The 16,563-nt window shown below is 49.6% G+C and overlaps 2 protein-coding genes across 7 annotated transcripts in view; both read right to left on the bottom strand.

The window, feature by feature from the left end:
- Positions 1 to 1,619: 1,619 nt before the first annotated feature.
- On the bottom strand, positions 1,620 to 6,802 carry LOC105187890 (zinc finger protein Xfin). The gene is made up of 4 exons (XM_011149012.2): positions 6,462 to 6,802; positions 5,781 to 5,927; positions 5,615 to 5,704; positions 1,620 to 5,517 (listed from the first exon to the last, which is right to left on the bottom strand). Exons 1-4 carry the CDS (start codon positions 6,618 to 6,620, stop codon positions 2,053 to 2,055), a joined length of 3,861 nt encoding a protein of 1,286 aa, XP_011147314.2. The 5' UTR covers positions 6,621 to 6,802; the 3' UTR covers positions 1,620 to 2,052.
- Positions 6,803 to 9,185: 2,383 nt separating this feature from the next.
- LOC105187893 (ras-related protein Rab-37) overlaps positions 9,186 to 16,563 on the bottom strand; it is a 100,477-nt gene continuing 93,099 nt past the window's right edge. For 3 of the 6 annotated variants that reach the window (XM_025303891.1, XM_025303894.1, XM_025303895.1), the window contains exons 3-7: positions 15,466 to 15,576; positions 15,119 to 15,227; positions 12,714 to 12,824; positions 11,951 to 12,092; positions 9,186 to 11,517 (exon numbers count right to left, since the gene is read on the bottom strand). In XM_025303891.1, the coding sequence (XP_025159676.1) occupies positions 11,400 to 11,517; positions 11,951 to 12,092; positions 12,714 to 12,824; positions 15,119 to 15,227; positions 15,466 to 15,576 (591 nt within the window). In that variant the 3' untranslated portion in view covers positions 9,186 to 11,399. The remainder of the gene's footprint in view (positions 11,518 to 11,950; positions 12,093 to 12,713; positions 12,825 to 15,118; positions 15,228 to 15,465; positions 15,577 to 16,563) is intronic. The other 3 variants (XM_011149013.3, XM_019843492.2, XM_025303896.1) reach the window with 1 other exon arrangement.

The raw sequence follows: 16,563 nt of genomic DNA, 5'->3' as shown, positions 1-16,563 counted from the left end.
TCCTGCAAATCCGAAGATTCCATATATACATGGAATTTCTCAAATTTTCATATATACACGGAATTTTTCAATATATATATACACGTACATGTATGTATATATATATCGTATATATATATATATATCGTATATATATCGTGTATATATATATATATATATATCGGCCAGATCGGAACCTTTTCTACTATTATAATAGAAGTGTTATCCTTAAATATAGCAATAGGAGTTATTTCCTCCTCGGCTTATATATCGTGTTCCACACTTTTCCAAGATAAAATATGTCTGCATAATCTCATAAATATCAGTAACGTGATAAGATTAAAATGTTTCTCGGTCGCGACGAGCGCGTTTACACGAGTCTCTGAAAATCGGCACAATGAGGGTCGACACATCTTCATACTTGTTTCTTCCTTCTCTTATACTTTTCTTCTTACCTCTACTTTATTGCTACATAAAGCACTACAGCTTACATGTTACAAACATTGCAAGTAAACGTATTTAACGATGAAATTAACGCAACATATTATCAATAGATTCGTTTAAGACACGGAGAGAAAGAGAGAGAGGAGAGAAGAGAGAGAGAGAGAGAGAGAGAGAGAGAAAGAGAGAGAGAGAGAGAGAGAGAGAGAGAGGAGAGAAAGAGAGAGAGAGGAGAGAAAGAGAGAGAGGAGAGAAAGAGAGAGAGGAGAGAAAGAGAGAGAGGAGAGAAAGAGAGAGAGGAGAGAAAGAGAGAAAGAGAGAGAGAGAGAGAGAGAGAAAGAGAAACATCTTCAAAAGGAAGGAACAAATAGGAAAAATAGACGTCTGAGTCTACTGTCAAAAGTCGGGCAAAACTCAAATGACCAACATATCCGAGGGGAAACTTAATAAATACTGTTATGTAAGCAAGTTACGAGATTTATTTCTGCAATGCCATGTATAATAATAGTTATAATAATACCTAATGTATCTACTATATGTTTAGGTAAAGTAAACTCTCCAAACAGCTATAGCGTTGCCTCTTCCGAGGACGGCCATCATTTATCGTCATCATTGTCGTTTAGCGCTACAACCAGGTTGCGCGTAGGACGACGCGCGAAAACGCGCAAGGTGAAGCACCATGGCGACGCGATCGAAGGGGCGCGTTGATTCCAAGATCCGACAAATTCGCCGCTTGCGGTTTCCACTTCCATCTTCCTCTTTTCCTTTTCCTTTTTTTTTTTATCTTTTTTCAAGAGACACTTAGAGACATACGCACGATGTGAAACCGCGCCGACGTGTCGCGTCTCACGTTCAGCGTCACGGCGGGATCGACCGAAGATAAAAATCGCGACTCGTCGTAATATCCGCACTGAAAGACAGCGCGTGTCATGATGTCGCCGTCTCTACAGCTCTCGCTGTATCGCCTCGATATTTACAAGTGTCATTGGTCGCCATTGCAGTCGCCGTATCAAAGAGGTAACAAATCACGATAGACCGGAATTGTCCACGGAAACGCACTTCCACGCGAGCGCACGTACTATGTAAGATGAAAAACTGCGATTACTACCTAATACGATACACACGTTCGCGTCTTCTCTCATTTTTTTCCTGTTTTCTTTTTCCTTTAATCATTTTTATCCACTTTTTTTCTTTTTCCATTCTCTCTCTCTCTCTCTCTCTCTCTCTCTCTCTCTCTCTCTCTCTCTCTCTCTCTCTCGTCAGTGTTGCGAGTATCGAAAAACTATACAGCTTGACGCTGACGATTGTGCGCGACCGTCACGGCGTCTATAGACCGGCTCGCGCGTTAGTTGAGGGGGGGAGGGAACCCCCTCTTGACCAAAGCGCCATGCCGAAACCCCCCCGTCCTCGAAGGGAACGACCATTCTTCCCGAATCCCGAAAAGTAGAAAAATCACGGAATCGCGCGTATCGCGAACGGTACCGTTTCAGGAACATGTCGAACAATTAGATCCAGCGTGTTCTTTGCGATCAATCTCAGAAGGATCTCGTCTTGCCTACCTTGGCGATCCGATCACTCTGCACGACGCGACGCTGCGGCCGGCAGCGGTCGTGATTTGAAGTCGCGAGCCCTCTACTCGGCGTTCTCGTGGATCTTCACGTAGTGTATCTTCATGGCCCGGTTGTTGGGGTACTTGACGTGGCAGCGCGGACACGTGGTCCCGGTCGCGCCCTTCACCACGTAGGTGTTGAGATCGATCTCCCGGTGGAACGTCTTGCTGTCGGCCTGGTATGTGGTGTTGTGCACGCTAATGATATGATCCATCAGGGACTCCTTGTTGAAGAGAAAACGGTCGCACAGCCGGCAGCTGAACATCATGTTGGTGTGTATCTGCTCGTGGTCCTTGAGCGAGTCCGACGTGGGGAACACCAGGTCGCAGCTGGACACGTTACACTGGTAGGACTCGTAGACCTTCTTGTGCTTGATCGTAAAATGTTGGCGCAAGTTCGACAGGCCGGGGAACACCTTGGAGCAGACGTTGCACGAGAACTTGCCGTCCTGCGTCGGCACCGGCAAGCACTCCGGCAGGCCGTCCTTCCCAATGCGCGGCTTGTGCACGGCCTGCTTATGCTTGTACAGCACGCTCATGTTGGGGAACAGTCTCTTGCACAAGTGGCACATGACAGACTTCTTCCTCTCGCCGGCAAAGTCCATGGCGAAGGGCGGCAACTTGGGCGGATTGTCCTCCGCTTCGACCTTCATACGCTTCATCTTCGGCTCGTCCTCCAGCGAGAGTCGCCGGTTGTGCAGCTGTTGTTGCGTACGTTGCTGCACGCTCTGCAGCTCGCTGTGGAAGTTGAGTCTGTGTCGCTGTAGAGACTGGCCGCTCGAAAAAGCCTTCCGGCAGATGGAGCACAGGTATTGGGTGGCCGGCTTTTTGTTCAACGACTGGAACTTGACGGAGGTCAGCAAGGTGGCCTTGTGCAGCCTCTTGTGCTTCCACAGAACCTTCTTCGAGCTGTAGGTCTTGTTGCACACGTCGCAGGTGTACGTCTTGTGTACGTCGCTGAGGATGGGATTGGCCTTGTGCCACTTCATATGAGCGGCCAGAATGTCCTTGTCGGGGAAGACGTTCGTGCACAGTTCGCACTGAAGCTCATCGGTGGCTATACTCTTCTCCGGCTTGTTTTTGGCGCAATGTACGTCCCACAGGTGAGTCCTCAACTCGGTCACGTCATTGAATTTGTCGTTACACACTTGACACTGGAAGTTGCCCGGCGACTTGATCGCCGAGTGCGACGGAGGATTGGGGAAGGACTTGCGAGCTCTCGCCGGGCGTTCCGCACTGTTGCCGACGCTTGAATTGTCCAGCGTGTTGTTGGCAAACTTTTGATTGGCCAGGATGAAACGAGTGCTGAGGCGGGAGTTGGCGCGATTGTGCCAGCCCTTGTGTATCTTCAATGACGCCTCCTCGACGAAGACCTTGCCGCAAATGTCGCAGGCGTAGCCGTTCTGCGACTTCTCGAGGTGCGCGGTCCGGTAGTGATAGTTGAAATTGGACCGGAAGACGAAGCTCTTGGGACACAGCGGGCAATGGAACATATTCTTGGAGGACTTGTGCTCGTGCTGCATGTGCTGCTCGTACAATTCCTTGCGCGTGAACGACTTCTCGCAGTTGGCGCACTCGTAATTCTTGGCGTTCCGGTGCGCGATCGTCGCGTGCCGTCTCAGATTGGCGTAATTAGACAGCACCTTGCCGCACTGATCGCACTCGTATCTCTGCGTGCCAGGATCCGAGACAGCGCTGGCGTTCATCGCTGCGTCGTCATTGTCGATCCTCACGTCTTCGTCCAGGCTGCCGTACTCCACGCAGGAGATGTTAGCCTGCCGCTCGTTGGGATCGTCGATGCCGTGATCCTTCATGTGAATCTCCAAGGCGCCGGCACTGCTGAACATGCTGCGGCAAATGGCGCACGAATATATCTTCACCTTGAGGTGCAGGTTCCGGTGGTCGGTCAGCTCGACTCGCGTGGCGAAGCTCATGCTGCAGAGAGCGCAGACGTACTTGTTCTGATCGCTGGTCCTCGTCTTCGTCTGATCGGTGCGCATATCTTCCGGCTGATACTGAGCGGCTGCGTTGCGCTCCTTCAACGGTGACTGAGCACTCTGCGAGATCTTGCCGCTGATCTGCTGATTCGTCTGTCGGCTCACCTGTGACGCGCGATGCTTCTCGTGGTGAGTGAGGTAGTCGCTGGGCGACCTGAATCTCGAGTTACACACCGCGCAGGTGAAGTCCTTCTTCTTGTGGCCAACCGTGACGTGAGAGTGGAACTTTTTGAACACGAGGAACGTCATGGAACAGTGGGCGCACTTGTACGACGTTCTGACCTCCGGCTGCAGCCGCGAACACAGCTGCCTGTGCTTAATCATGTTGGGCCGGTAGCGGTATATCATGCCACAAAGGTCGCACGTGTGATTGTGCGCGGGATCGCCGTCCTTGTACGGCCCGTTCGGGGTTTTTGGCGACGGTGACTTGCTGGCGTCATTGCCGTTCGACGACGGTAACGGCGCCATCGGCTTCAACTTAGGCGGCGGTCGCGCCGGCGACATCATCTCCTCGTACTGCTTGTCGGAATGCTTGGACAAGTGGCTGAGCAGCTCTTTCCTGCCCTGCATCGAGCGCAGACACATATTGCACGTGAAGTAACGCTCGTGACCCTGCTTCGGCACGACCAGTGCGATCTTCATAGCGCACTCGAAGGAAGCGCCGCAGTGCGACTGATACATCGACCGATCGGGGAACTCGGTCAAGCAAGCGATGCACGTGTACGGTCGCAGGTCCGGCAGATGTTGGCGGATATGTGAGAGCGTGCTGCGCCGGTCGTTGAAAGTCTGCTGGCACGAGTAACAGGAGAAGGTTTTCAGCTGGCTGATGATATCCTGTTGAACCTGCGTCAACGGCGAATCTTTTTCCATGCTGACCAATTCGTCCTCCAAGTCCTCCACCATCTCTTCCTCGTCATTCTGAGATCCCGAGTTCTCGGTGCCGTTGTCCTTGGTACCGTTGCTGTGAAATCGCTCCATGTGCTTCACATACGAATGCTTGGAATGCAAAAATATCTGGCAGTATACGCACTTCTGCTTGAAAGCGCGCGTGCCTCTGAAATGAGTGTGAGGCCCGCGCCTTAGTTTTTTCTTATGCGTCGGCCCGCTTGCTGCATTGTTGGACTTTTGGGTGGAATCAGCCTCCATGATTACATCTTCCTTTGCGTTAAGCGCCATGGGGTTCAATAATATCCCGTTGTCGTCGACGGATTCTACCTCTAAGGTGCCGTCGTAATCGGCGTCGTCGTAATCGTCTTGCGGCTCGCTTTTAATCGCGGCACGTAAAGGCTGCGAATCTTGCTGCTGATCCTCCGTTTGACTCTCATCTTTGTCAGTCTCTTTTTCTGCTGCAGGTGCAGGAACCGTTTCGGATTCAGTCTGCCTATCCGCATTATTCACATCAGCATCGTCACTGTCGTTGATGTTGTCTGACAAATCTTGTACATGCTCATTGCTGCTCTCACTGTCCTCCACCGTAAGAATTTGTAAATTCTGCAAATAAAAAATACCTCTATGCAGATATCTTCTCACGCTATCCTTGTAGGAAGCTCGCAGTTCCTTATACACGAAAGAGAAAGACTATATTTACCGATGATTCCTGGTTGTTGATAGATTCTGAGACAATCTCTATATTGTCTTCACAGTCCAAGTCCACTGGTTCATCTTTGATTGTTACAACCTGCAAATAACAGACAAATTCGAATAATGAATCATTTAAAGTAACTTTACAATGCCGAATCCTCATATTTACTAACCACAGGTTTCGGTTGCGACTGACTTGTCAGCCACTCCTGCAACTTATTCTGCGAACGTAGACAGGATTCTTTGTAAGTGTGCCACTGGTTTACATTTTTCACGCAATTCGCGCATATCAGCTTGGACAGCTTGTCGGTAGTCGAAATCTGGAAAATACCGAGTACTTCGGTATAAATCTCAGAAAAAAAATCCAGAAACATTTCGAGCACATGTGAACGCTTTGAGCCAAAATTATTCAAATCTCTCATCACACTCGACATCTTTCACAGTCTCTCGAAATTCCCGATTGTAAGTAAGCATGCCAAGCATGCAAAGAACACAAAGGAGGACAACCCAGAGAGACTAGTTTCCACCAGCCGAGCTGTGCGCTACATGCGTATCGCGTCCAAAGTAAATCAACGAGTACCCACACGACTGTCCGTCGAGGGAAGAACTTGAAGAGAAAGAAGAAGCGCAAATACGACTGAGAGAAACGATGATTCCCCCCCACAATGTAACTCGATTACGCTTCATTGCGATGTCTTCATATCATGCCTCTCGAAACGAACATAACCTCGACGCCAGTTGGCGACGCGCTCGAGCAAAGTACGCCGCGTACGCTCACAGTAGATCTAGGCTCTTAGAGCTGCAGGTTCACTTAGATTCGCGCAAGATATGAAAGAACGACGGCGCGCACCAACCTCGATTGACAGGCAAGCTTGGATCTTCATGGCCAATGACACGGCCGTGTCCCGCTGCTCATCCATCGCGGCGAACACCGAAGACCTCGGCTCATCCGTGGACAGGCATAGCCTGCAGACGCTCTCCACGTTCTCAATCTCCACCACGTCCTCGTCCATGGCGAACCGGCGCTTTTCGAAACGCTACTCGGCGCAAAACACCCCCGAGACGAAGCTAAAACCGCCGACGCCGCGTTCTTCTGTGCTCAGGTTAGGGACGCAGCGTTTTGTTTGTGGCCATCAGACATCGAGAACTGAGGCTACCAGTTCGGCGGCCACCGTACTTGTTGTGACCGTGTCAAGATGGCGCGAGCGCGGCCGCTTTAGTAACGGCATCGACGACTATACTATAAAGACTATTGGCCTTACGGGATTTATTTAACATACCAGAGAAATTTCGCTGTGCACTAGCACCCTCTTGGGAATATCGTGGCCGAAGTATGAAACATAGCTCGAAATAAATAATAAATGGATGGTAACGGATATAATAATAAGGAATAATGGGAGAAAGATATCGGAAGATATCAAAGAATATTAATACAGAAAACAGGCCGAATATGTATGTGTGTATGTCTCTTAGGATCTCACAAGACGTGAGAAGATGTAGAATAATTTTTATTTTATATATATATATATATACACACACACGTTGGCATTCCTTAAGTTGATAATTCGAAGTTGAGATAATACTAAAATTGCAATCCGAAACACATATACAGAGTGTTTCACAAATTCCTCGCTCCGAGGAATCCATGAAGACATAGTGCGGATTAAGATAAATATAAAATTCCCCATACCATTTTGCGATGTTCGCAACAGCTCCGAGCTATCAATTATAGAAATGTGAAACGAGTGAACACGCGCCGAGATGGTGTCGAAAAAACAACGAAGTCGCTCGAGCCAAGCGCGGCCCACATGATTTTAACGACAGTTGCAAGAAGAAAAAGAAGAAAAAGAAGGACAAGCCGCGCCGCTACTCGTGTCTTACCTCTTGTCGCTCTTGCGTTAACATACTGATACATGAACGAAGCTACTTTTTTTTCTACAGCTGGACAACGGCGACGCGGCCACGCGGCCGGCGGTGAGGCCCCGGGGCGAAAGAGACGGGGACAATGTCGATTATAAAAGTGAAATGTATTTACCACATCGAGTATCTAAACCTTTTCGTACTTGATCTCAGCTTAAGCAGCCGAGGAATGGCAGAACGTATGAGACTTTTATGTTTCGGGATGTCAAGGAGGGAATGCAGGCGTAGTTCCCCTGACTCCCCCCACTTCGGTCCGAGCGGTAGGCACCCCGCAGGGGTTTTAGTCGGTAAGAGTCCGACATAACCCCCGACCCCCCCTCCCAAGGGTCGGGAGTATCCATGACGGATTTCCCCTGCGTGACCAAAAAAAGAAGACTTTTACGTTTGTCTTAGACCCGCTCTGTGTCTTCACGAGCTCTGCAACAATCGTTATGAAACACCTTGTATATAAAGTGTTGCAAAACAATTTTTATATTATTCGTGGAAATGTAGACTGGATTAAAATAAATATAAAATCCCGTAGCGTTTTTCGATATTCGTGACAGTTTATTAGTCATGGAAATCTGACTAGTAAGTGCGCGCCGAGATGGATGGAGAAGCTTCGCAGCCGCTCGGGCCACAGCGCGGCCTAATCGATCCAGTAATTAATGATGGCTTGCAGAGGTGCGACGAGATGAAACACGAATAGTGGCGCGTGTCTTTCGTCTCGCCGCGCACCCGCAATAGTTGCTAGCTGTATTATCTTGTGCGTAGCTATAGCAGTCGCTGTATTATCATCGCTCTTCAATTACCTCCGGGCCCCTCGGGGCCCCCCTTGGCCAATACGAAAATTTACCCAGGGTTGACAGTCTTTATATTACCTCGTCGGTGATTCGGCAGGACGCGCTGCGATCGTGCTTCTCGATAGGCTATTTCGAAAAAGGTCGCTTCGAAACGCAACGAACATCTGCAAAACGGACGTACACGCGGAAACGTATCTCCCGAGTGAGATTTACGGCGTTATTATTGTCAGAGTGTTTCATCGCGCTTTGGTCCCGAATCCGAGTCTGAGCTTCGCGACGATCAAACATCGGGGAAATTGCAGTGAGATTTATTTGCCCGAAAACTTTGGCCCGATCATGGCGGAACATGAGAATGAGATTGGGCGGAACGAACGTAAGTTCTTGATATATTTCTCCACTTTTATAGTATATATTTCTACACGATACGACCAGAAATCTCGTCGCTTTTACGCAAACGAGAAGGACACCTGAAATCATCATTCGTATACCTTTGCGTGTTACTGCGCGTTTTCAAAGACCTTCCCGCCGAATTTTCGAAGAGACTCCGTCTCGTGTTTCCTCAAAACACGAAACATCTTTGTTTCGCGTTCCTGTAAAGCTCTCTTCTGTAAAGAAACCAAATCGACATGGCGGTCTCATTCTTCACTCACATTTACGTCGAAGGAACGCGCAGCGTGAGAATTGCGGAGATTTTTTCGGAATCAGGATTAACGATAGGGAAAAACATCCTCCCAGTAGCAAAGTGAGGTTAGTGATGTAGTATATTCGTGATACATTAACGACGTCTCTAACATCAATAATGCGTCGATATAAGTCGATTGATGACGTCACCCTGCTATTTGGGTTCTCTCTCGATCATCAAATAATAACTCAGTGTTGTTCAACGTACACAGTTGGTCGATTTTTATTCCATATATGTCCTGTGATATACACGTTTGATACACGAAATTATTTGTCGTTTGTACACTGCAGGTAAGACAAATTGCACATTATATATATATTATTTATTTATTTATTTATTTATATATATATATATATATATGCAGGGTGGTCTACATAAAGTGTTACAAGTCCGTAACTTTAAAAATGTTTATCAAATCAAAAAGTTGTTCATAAGGAAGTTTCGTGTGTTTGAGAAACCTCTCTAACTACATAAACGTAAAGTTGCCCCTGCTTCCCCCTTAAGGGGAGACGGAGGTAACTTCATAATTTTAAATGGAACACCCTACAAAACGTTACATATTTGGATTCTACGGGAAAAAATAAATAAATTTCATCCGAAACATTTGTTTGGAAAATGTTTCTATCAAAAGTTATAAACATTTATAGCGATTTCATTCATGATTGAACTCCATTGACACAAAGTTGCGTCCCCCTTAAAGGGGAAGCGGAGGCGACTTTACGTTTGTGTAGTTAGAGAGGCCTCTCGAATACATGAAACTTCCTTACGAACAATTGTTTGATTTGATAAATATTTTTAAAGTTATGGACTTGTAACACTTTACGTGAGTCACCCTGTATATATATATACATAATGTATATACATATAGGATATATTTGTCCGTCCTGTCGAGAAAAGCATCCCCGGCGTTCGCTCCGGACAATTCCATCTACCGTGAAATTAACATTTGCGCATGGGCGACTCTGCGTCGGTCGTCTCTCACAAAATGAAGGCTTGAGAAAAATCCGAATAGAGCGATTGTGCAACCGCTCACGGTGACGTGCGGCGGTTAGAGCTTCGTTAAACAGCGTGCCAGCTTTATTGACTCTTCCCGACACGGCGGTTCTCAACTTCGCTTAGAACTCTGACTCGATAACGATGAATAAACTCGGCCGGGATCGGCACCGGGCCGTTCCGCCAGATAGCTCGGTTATCGCTCGGAAAACACGCGCATACACGCCTAGCTAACAACCATGAAAATGTATTTCCGCCGGCTACGAAAGGACGAAAAAAAGACAGAAGCAAGCGTCCGGGCCCCACAGACCGCCGCTCCGCTAGATGGCAGCTGCGAGTCGTTTCTTAACTCTTTTGAAGGAGGAACCCCCGCCCCCTCCTCTCTCTCTCTCTCTCACTCTCTCTCTCGTTTGAACACGCTACATCACTACTTGATTACACAATACATGCACGCTCGCCGAGCTCGCTCGCGCTGACATTAGATTCGCTCGCGAGCGCGCGTTTATAACTCGTAACAAGCGCATTGTATGCAAATCGAAGATTACGTTCCTTTGTGCAAACATGGCGACTAAAGGCGCGAGGCGCAACGTAACGAACGATTACATAGTGCGGGCCATACGGCAAGCAGTGTTTGCAACTTACACTCGAATTACAATTGTTTGATCGCGCATACGCGACACATGCACACACACACAGACATATACACACACACACACACACACACGCACACACACACACACACACATGCACACATGTGCGCGGCGACATACGTGCTATGTGTGACGTACGTATACACGCCATTAAGATTAGAACCATCGAGCTAGAGGCTCACCTACGGAGGTATCCTGAGATTCTATTATTATTGTTATTATTCCTCTGGAGCTATTCACATTAATATACAGTATGTGTGTGTGCGAGTATAACCATTGTTGACACGTCTCTGTTTTTTTCTTTTTTTAATTATCGACAACTCCGCGTGACTGCGCGCGCCACGTAAAAATCCTCAAAAACGTCTCCAAGCCCGATCGGTCTCGCGTTTTACGCTTCCTCCCCCCCCCCTCTCCCTTTCTCAGCGCGCGATTACGACATCCCGTGTCGCTTGACAACACAATGCTCGCGGCGACGTTTTGCTTGAGACGCTATCCGCTGCGCCATTCGGTGCGCGATGCCGATTCACCGAACCCGCGTGGACTGGATCGATCTTGAACACGAATTGTACAAGTTTTAACAGCACAAGGATCGCGTATAAAATTTATATCGTGGCCCGCGCTACGGGTGTGTACACACCGACGCGGTCCCAGCGAGGAAATCGAAACGGAAATCCTGGCACGCGCGCTTTCTCTTCGCGGGGGCTCGGATGCTCGTGAAGTGCATTCGCGTTTTTCCCCGGACTCGAGATCGCGAGAAGAAACGGTTCAGGTTGTCAGGCAATTGGAACTGAAGCAGGAGCTCCGCTGCGACTGCTGACGCACGTAGTCTTGAACGTTGAATTTCGTCTCGTCGGGGTCGTCGCTTTTTCTGGCCTTCAGCTCCCTGAAAGCAGACCGGGGCAGCAGTGTTGACCGGCTCTCGCCGATTTCTCGCCTCAATCTCATCGGCGTATCGCGTCCTGCTCTCTCGAACTTTTTTTTTTTCCCAAAATACGATAGCACCCACCGCTCTCTCTCTCTCTCTCTCTCTCTTTCTGGCTCTTCTGGCGCTGATAGTCGTTGCTTGAAAGCTGTCTCGCGCTACGCACTTTGATTGAAATTTATTCGATCGGATTGGAGTTTGTACTTGATATATACAGCATCACACTCTCGTAATGGTGATTCACAGGTGGAAAAAAAAAACTCATATTGAGCGACGACGAATCCAAGTGTGAGCATCTCACACGAGACAAGTGTCGAGCAACAACCATCGGACGCGGCTCTTCGGGAGGAAGCAGACGCGCGTTTTTAGAGCCCGAACTCTCAAGATCGTATACCGTGCAACAGCGAGGAACGCCAGCTCGACATTGAGGCCCGTCTTGGCGGACGTTTCCATGAACGGCACTTTGTACTCCCTCGCTAATCGCTCGCCGTCTTCCCTCTTGACGATGCGCTCGGTCCCGCAGTCGGACTTGTTACCTGCGGTTTCACAATGGACAGCGTGAAAATGAATCCTCCCTCCGGAAATACAGCCGCCTTCTGACGAGAGACGCTAATAGTGTTTTCGATCTCGGCGGGATTCCGAGCCCGTCGTCCGCGAGCAATTAAGGTCAATTTTCGAGAGCCGATAATCCGCGCACACAGATCGTGCACGCGTGCGAAACGGGGAATTGGATTTCACATTAAAAGCTGATACGCTACGGTGGAAGGTCGCGGGAATATTTCACGTGTATCGATCGCTGCGCAGGCTCGTTAAAACGGCTCTTAATTGCGTTCGAAAATCGCAAGCGTCCTCCTCCGTCTTTTCCCGTGACGTTTTGCTTCTGCGAATACCGTTTAGATCTCCATTTTCAAGTGGACCCGATAGCGAAATAATGTGTATCGCGCGGGACGAACTAGGCGCAATCAAATCCGGGCCATCATTCAGATAGCATTCACTCGCTGAGCTCTTATCACCGCCAAAGCACTGCGCGCGCTGCTCTTATTCACGGCATTTAGCTCGGCCGGACGGAGATCGAAGCGACCGTTTGTTGAACGCGGCGGGCCCAAGTGGGCAGGTCTATTGTATCGACACGGCCACCATAAATAAGCGCGACTCACCCAGCAGCATGATGACGACATCCTCGTTCGCGTGTTCCCGGATTTCGCTCAGCCAAGCCCTGATGTTGTCGTAACTCGTCTTATTCGTCACGTCGTACAGCAACAGAAGCGCTGGAACCAGTCGCGCGAGTCGTATTCCTTTTTCTTTCGTCTTGCTTTCTTTCAACGAGACCACCTCTAATCGGGTGGGCGTCTTGGGGAACGTAAGGAGGGAGGGGGGAGGGGGGGCGGATATGCAAAGTGCCGGAAACGAGAGCCCGAGGTTCGGTGATTTTCGAATGATACGCCGAATAGTTATAATCCCCCGAAATCCGATCCCGGGATAATATGTTGAAATCCAACTTTGCCGAGACAATGAAAGTTCCCCCGGGAACCAGGAAACGCTATCATCTTCGGAGGCGGCGTGTGAGGGGCGGGGGGATCGTGTGTAGAAAAATACTATATCGAGATATGCTTGATAATATATGAGATAACGGATGCATATCGAGACACGCGAAAATATACGCGAGACAACAGATAATGAAAAATAAATAAAACTCTGAGACGAACGTATAGCTTATTTGTGCTGTTCGAGTCGCGCTCTTCTTCCCGCGGGCTTCCCGCGTACTCTCGATAAGAGATTGCTTGTCGGGCCGTATTTTCTCTCCCTGCAAAAATACTTCGGGGAAGTTACGTCTCGCGGAGATTGCCACGGGACTCGGATTTCGGGATTCCTCGCGACGGCTTTGCATCTCCAGCGGAGAAATACATTTTTCCGCAGCCGCGAGACTTTGCACGGTAATCGCCAGGCGCGTCAAGCAAATATCAGTTTTTATCCCCGAGAGTGAACCGCGAGTCTCCCCACACACACACACACACACACACACACGTACACACACGGTGTGCTGCAATTTGATACTTCATCTTTATCGTGCGTTTAACCCGTTAAATACCTGTTAAACTTAATAAATAATATCCTAATATCAAAAATTAAAAATTCTAACATTATGAAAAAAGAAAAATGTATATTTACATATTTACTTTTATTAATATTAATATTCACGCGCCCGCGTTTTGTCGGCAAAACAATAAAGTCCCGCAATCTCTTTGTGCTCCTTCGGCTTCTCCCTCTCTCACTCTCTTTCCTTCTCTCTCTCTCTCTCTCTCTCTCTCTCTCTCTTTGTCTATCTGCACGAATCGAGTTTGGCAGCCGGCCAAAACTGGCGGAGCAACAAAATTGGGAGAACGCGCGACGGCTGAAATAGGCGGCTGGGGCGAAGAGGAGCGCGGCCAAATAATTACAAATGGCTCTTGCGCGCGCGCATGTAAAGTTGGAGCACGCCGCGAACGATGCGGATGTAACGGCGGTGTTGTTACAAATTGATAATTTCAAGTCCCCGCGGGGGTGAACAATCGAATCGGCAAGAGCGATTAAGACTTTCCCCGCGGACGCGCGTGCCTGTTCCACCAGTTTCTTCTCGTGCGCGAAAAATCTCAGATACCAGTTGCCGGCCAATCTGCGGCGGGTTTTTTTGCGGGAGAAACACGTTAAACAATTTAAATTTAACGAAAGCCGCCGAGAGGCAGCGAGAGACAGGTTATTCGTCGAGCTCTCCGCCGAGAGCTCGTTAAGCGCTCAGTAATGCAGCAGATTTCGAGGAATGAGACGGAAATAGATGACAATCCCTCTCTTTCACTCCTTATTAAAGTTCACACGGACCTTGGTGGTGTTTTAATCGTCGAGATGTATATTTTAAGCAGACCTCCCGCGAGAGAGGTTACCTCGAGAGAGAACCGCGGAGCTTGCCGCGGGGGAAAGTCTACTCGGTACCGAATTTCAAGCGAAGATCCATCGACTCGGCGTCAACCGAGCGGAAGCCCGGAGGCGACCTCGCACGATACAACGATAAATCGAATGAAAGTCCGCGTCTCACAATACCGAGAGCAGTTCCGAGTCTGATTTAATCATCAAGCCGCGTATTAAACAGCCGACGAGAGATAGCACGTCGTATCCCGCGGCGAGATATTTCCTCGTCGTTTCCCGGCCGCGATAAAACGCGGAACCAGTAAAACGTTTCATATGCACCGCGCGGCGCGTAGCGACGTTTACAGTAATACAGCGGGAGAGTAAATAGTTACGATTTGCTGCGTGGAAAATCCACACCAATGATCTCGGATTTATCGGCGAAGCCCGGCGCAGAGAGAGAGAGAGAGAGAGAGACGCGCTTCTATCAGAAACTATTCTGCAGCCGCGACTCCTCGCCGCCATTTTCGCCGTTCTCGTCGCGGAGAATGTCTCGTGGTCGACCGCCGATCCCCCGATTTTGCTCGATCTTCGCGCGCACTCAACTTCCCCTGAGTCTTTGGAAAATCGCGTCAACTCCGACTGCGACGAGTTTGCGAGGGTAAAGCCGAGGCGAACTTACCGTGAGCGTCTCGGTAGTAAGCGTGCGTGACACTCCGGAACCTCTCCTGGCCCGCTGTGTCCCATATCTGCAGCTTGATCGGCGTCTCGTCCACGGTGACGACCTTGTTCTGCAAGGACACGGAAGGTAGTCTCTCTTGAATCTCTCGTGAATCTTATAACAGCCGAGAACCCGTCTCTCGGTCGCGAGGACATGTCGTCCGCAATGTGAGCAACGCGTACTTTCCCGCCTGGCGGCAGGAAGGGAAGCGCGACACCTTATTGGGAAAAGTCTCTCTCTGTCGCGCTGTGAGATCGCGCTTCGGCGCGATTCATCGCGCACATACGCTGATATAACGCGAGTCTCACCCTGAAGTCGATGCCGACGGTCGTTATGTAGTTGCCCGCCAGGAAGCGACCGTCGCGGAAACGCGTCAGCAGGCAGGTTTTCCCAACGCCGCTATCTCCGAGCAACATCACCTGCATCGGGGGGGAATCAGGACTTTCAGGTATAATCGTCTTCTCCCTCGACTTCTCCCAGCTCGCTCGGTCAATCGCTCGGGTGAACACTCGCGCGATTCCGATCGACCTGACGCGATTTATCGCAGAGCATCGCAAAAGGGGGAGAAAAGGGGAAGGGCACGCGAACGAAATTACGTGAATCGATCAGCCCGTCCGCTGCTGATCCAGCGGACAAACGTGTGAGAGGAACGTTTCGCGGTTACCGATGAAAACTCGACGAGAACAAAGTGTTCCAGCGAGATTCTCTCCCCGCTTTCTCGAGAGGCCCCCGAGCGGGTCTACGACACCGGTTGAGTCGGGCCCAATCTACGATCGATGTGGTCGGATCTTGTATTTCGGGCGATCTTAAGTCTTTCATCTCTCGGACGCTGTACGGACCGTTTTAATCGGCTGCGCAGCCGAGGATCTGAGGATGGACTTAAGACGACCTTTAATATAAGATCAGACTATGAACACTGGCCTAAGCCCTAAAGCCCTAAGCTCTAAAGTGTGTAAAACGTGATTTCTGACGGAAGACGCTCTCCTGCGCCGGAGGACGTCGCGATCGACTTCCGGCACAGCTCGCGAGAAGGAGGCTTCCGCCAGGAATTACGTTACGGTTCCGGAGCGGAGCGAAACACCAAGGCACGCAAGATCCACTTGGACCTTTGCTCTAAACCCGCTAAATTATTACACGACTTTCGGCATTAAAGACGTGTCCAGCGGAAACGTCGCGATTCCAAGCCGTCTCACGCGTTACTGCGCCTGCCGGCGGCAGCGAGGCAGGCGCGGTACAATTTCTGGCCCAGAGCAAGAGACCAAAGAGCCTTACCGCACCCTTCGCGCAAGCCGAAGCAAGTCTTCAGCTTGTTGCTTTGAGCCACGGCAAAAAAGATCCCGGCGAAAAGCCGCGTCCGCGTCGCCTCAACAGCCGGAGCCTGGCCAACTCGGTCGAAGCCGAAGGAC

Source organism: Harpegnathos saltator, unplaced genomic scaffold (assembly GCF_003227715.2).
Source record: "Harpegnathos saltator strain DR-91 unplaced genomic scaffold, Hsal_v8.6 scaffold58, whole genome shotgun sequence".
NCBI lineage: Eukaryota > Metazoa > Arthropoda > Insecta > Hymenoptera > Formicidae > Harpegnathos > Harpegnathos saltator.
This window is presented reverse-complemented; position numbering and strand designations above follow the sequence as displayed.

What these genes read in the sequence shown, in the direction of transcription:
- LOC105187890 (XM_011149012.2), bottom strand. Translation starts at nt 6,620, where the DNA reads ATGGACGAGGACGTGGTGGAGATTGAGAACGTGGAGAGCGTCTGCAGG. An exon ending in AAGCTTGCCTGTCAATCGAG is followed by an intron (nt 5,928 to 6,461) that starts GTTGGTGCGCGC and finishes GGTATTTTCCAG; the next exon opens with ATTTCGACTACCGACAAGCT. An exon ending in TCAACAACCAGGAATCATCG is followed by an intron (nt 5,518 to 5,614) that starts GTAAATATAGTC and finishes TTTTATTTGCAG; the next exon opens with AATTTACAAATTCTTACGGT.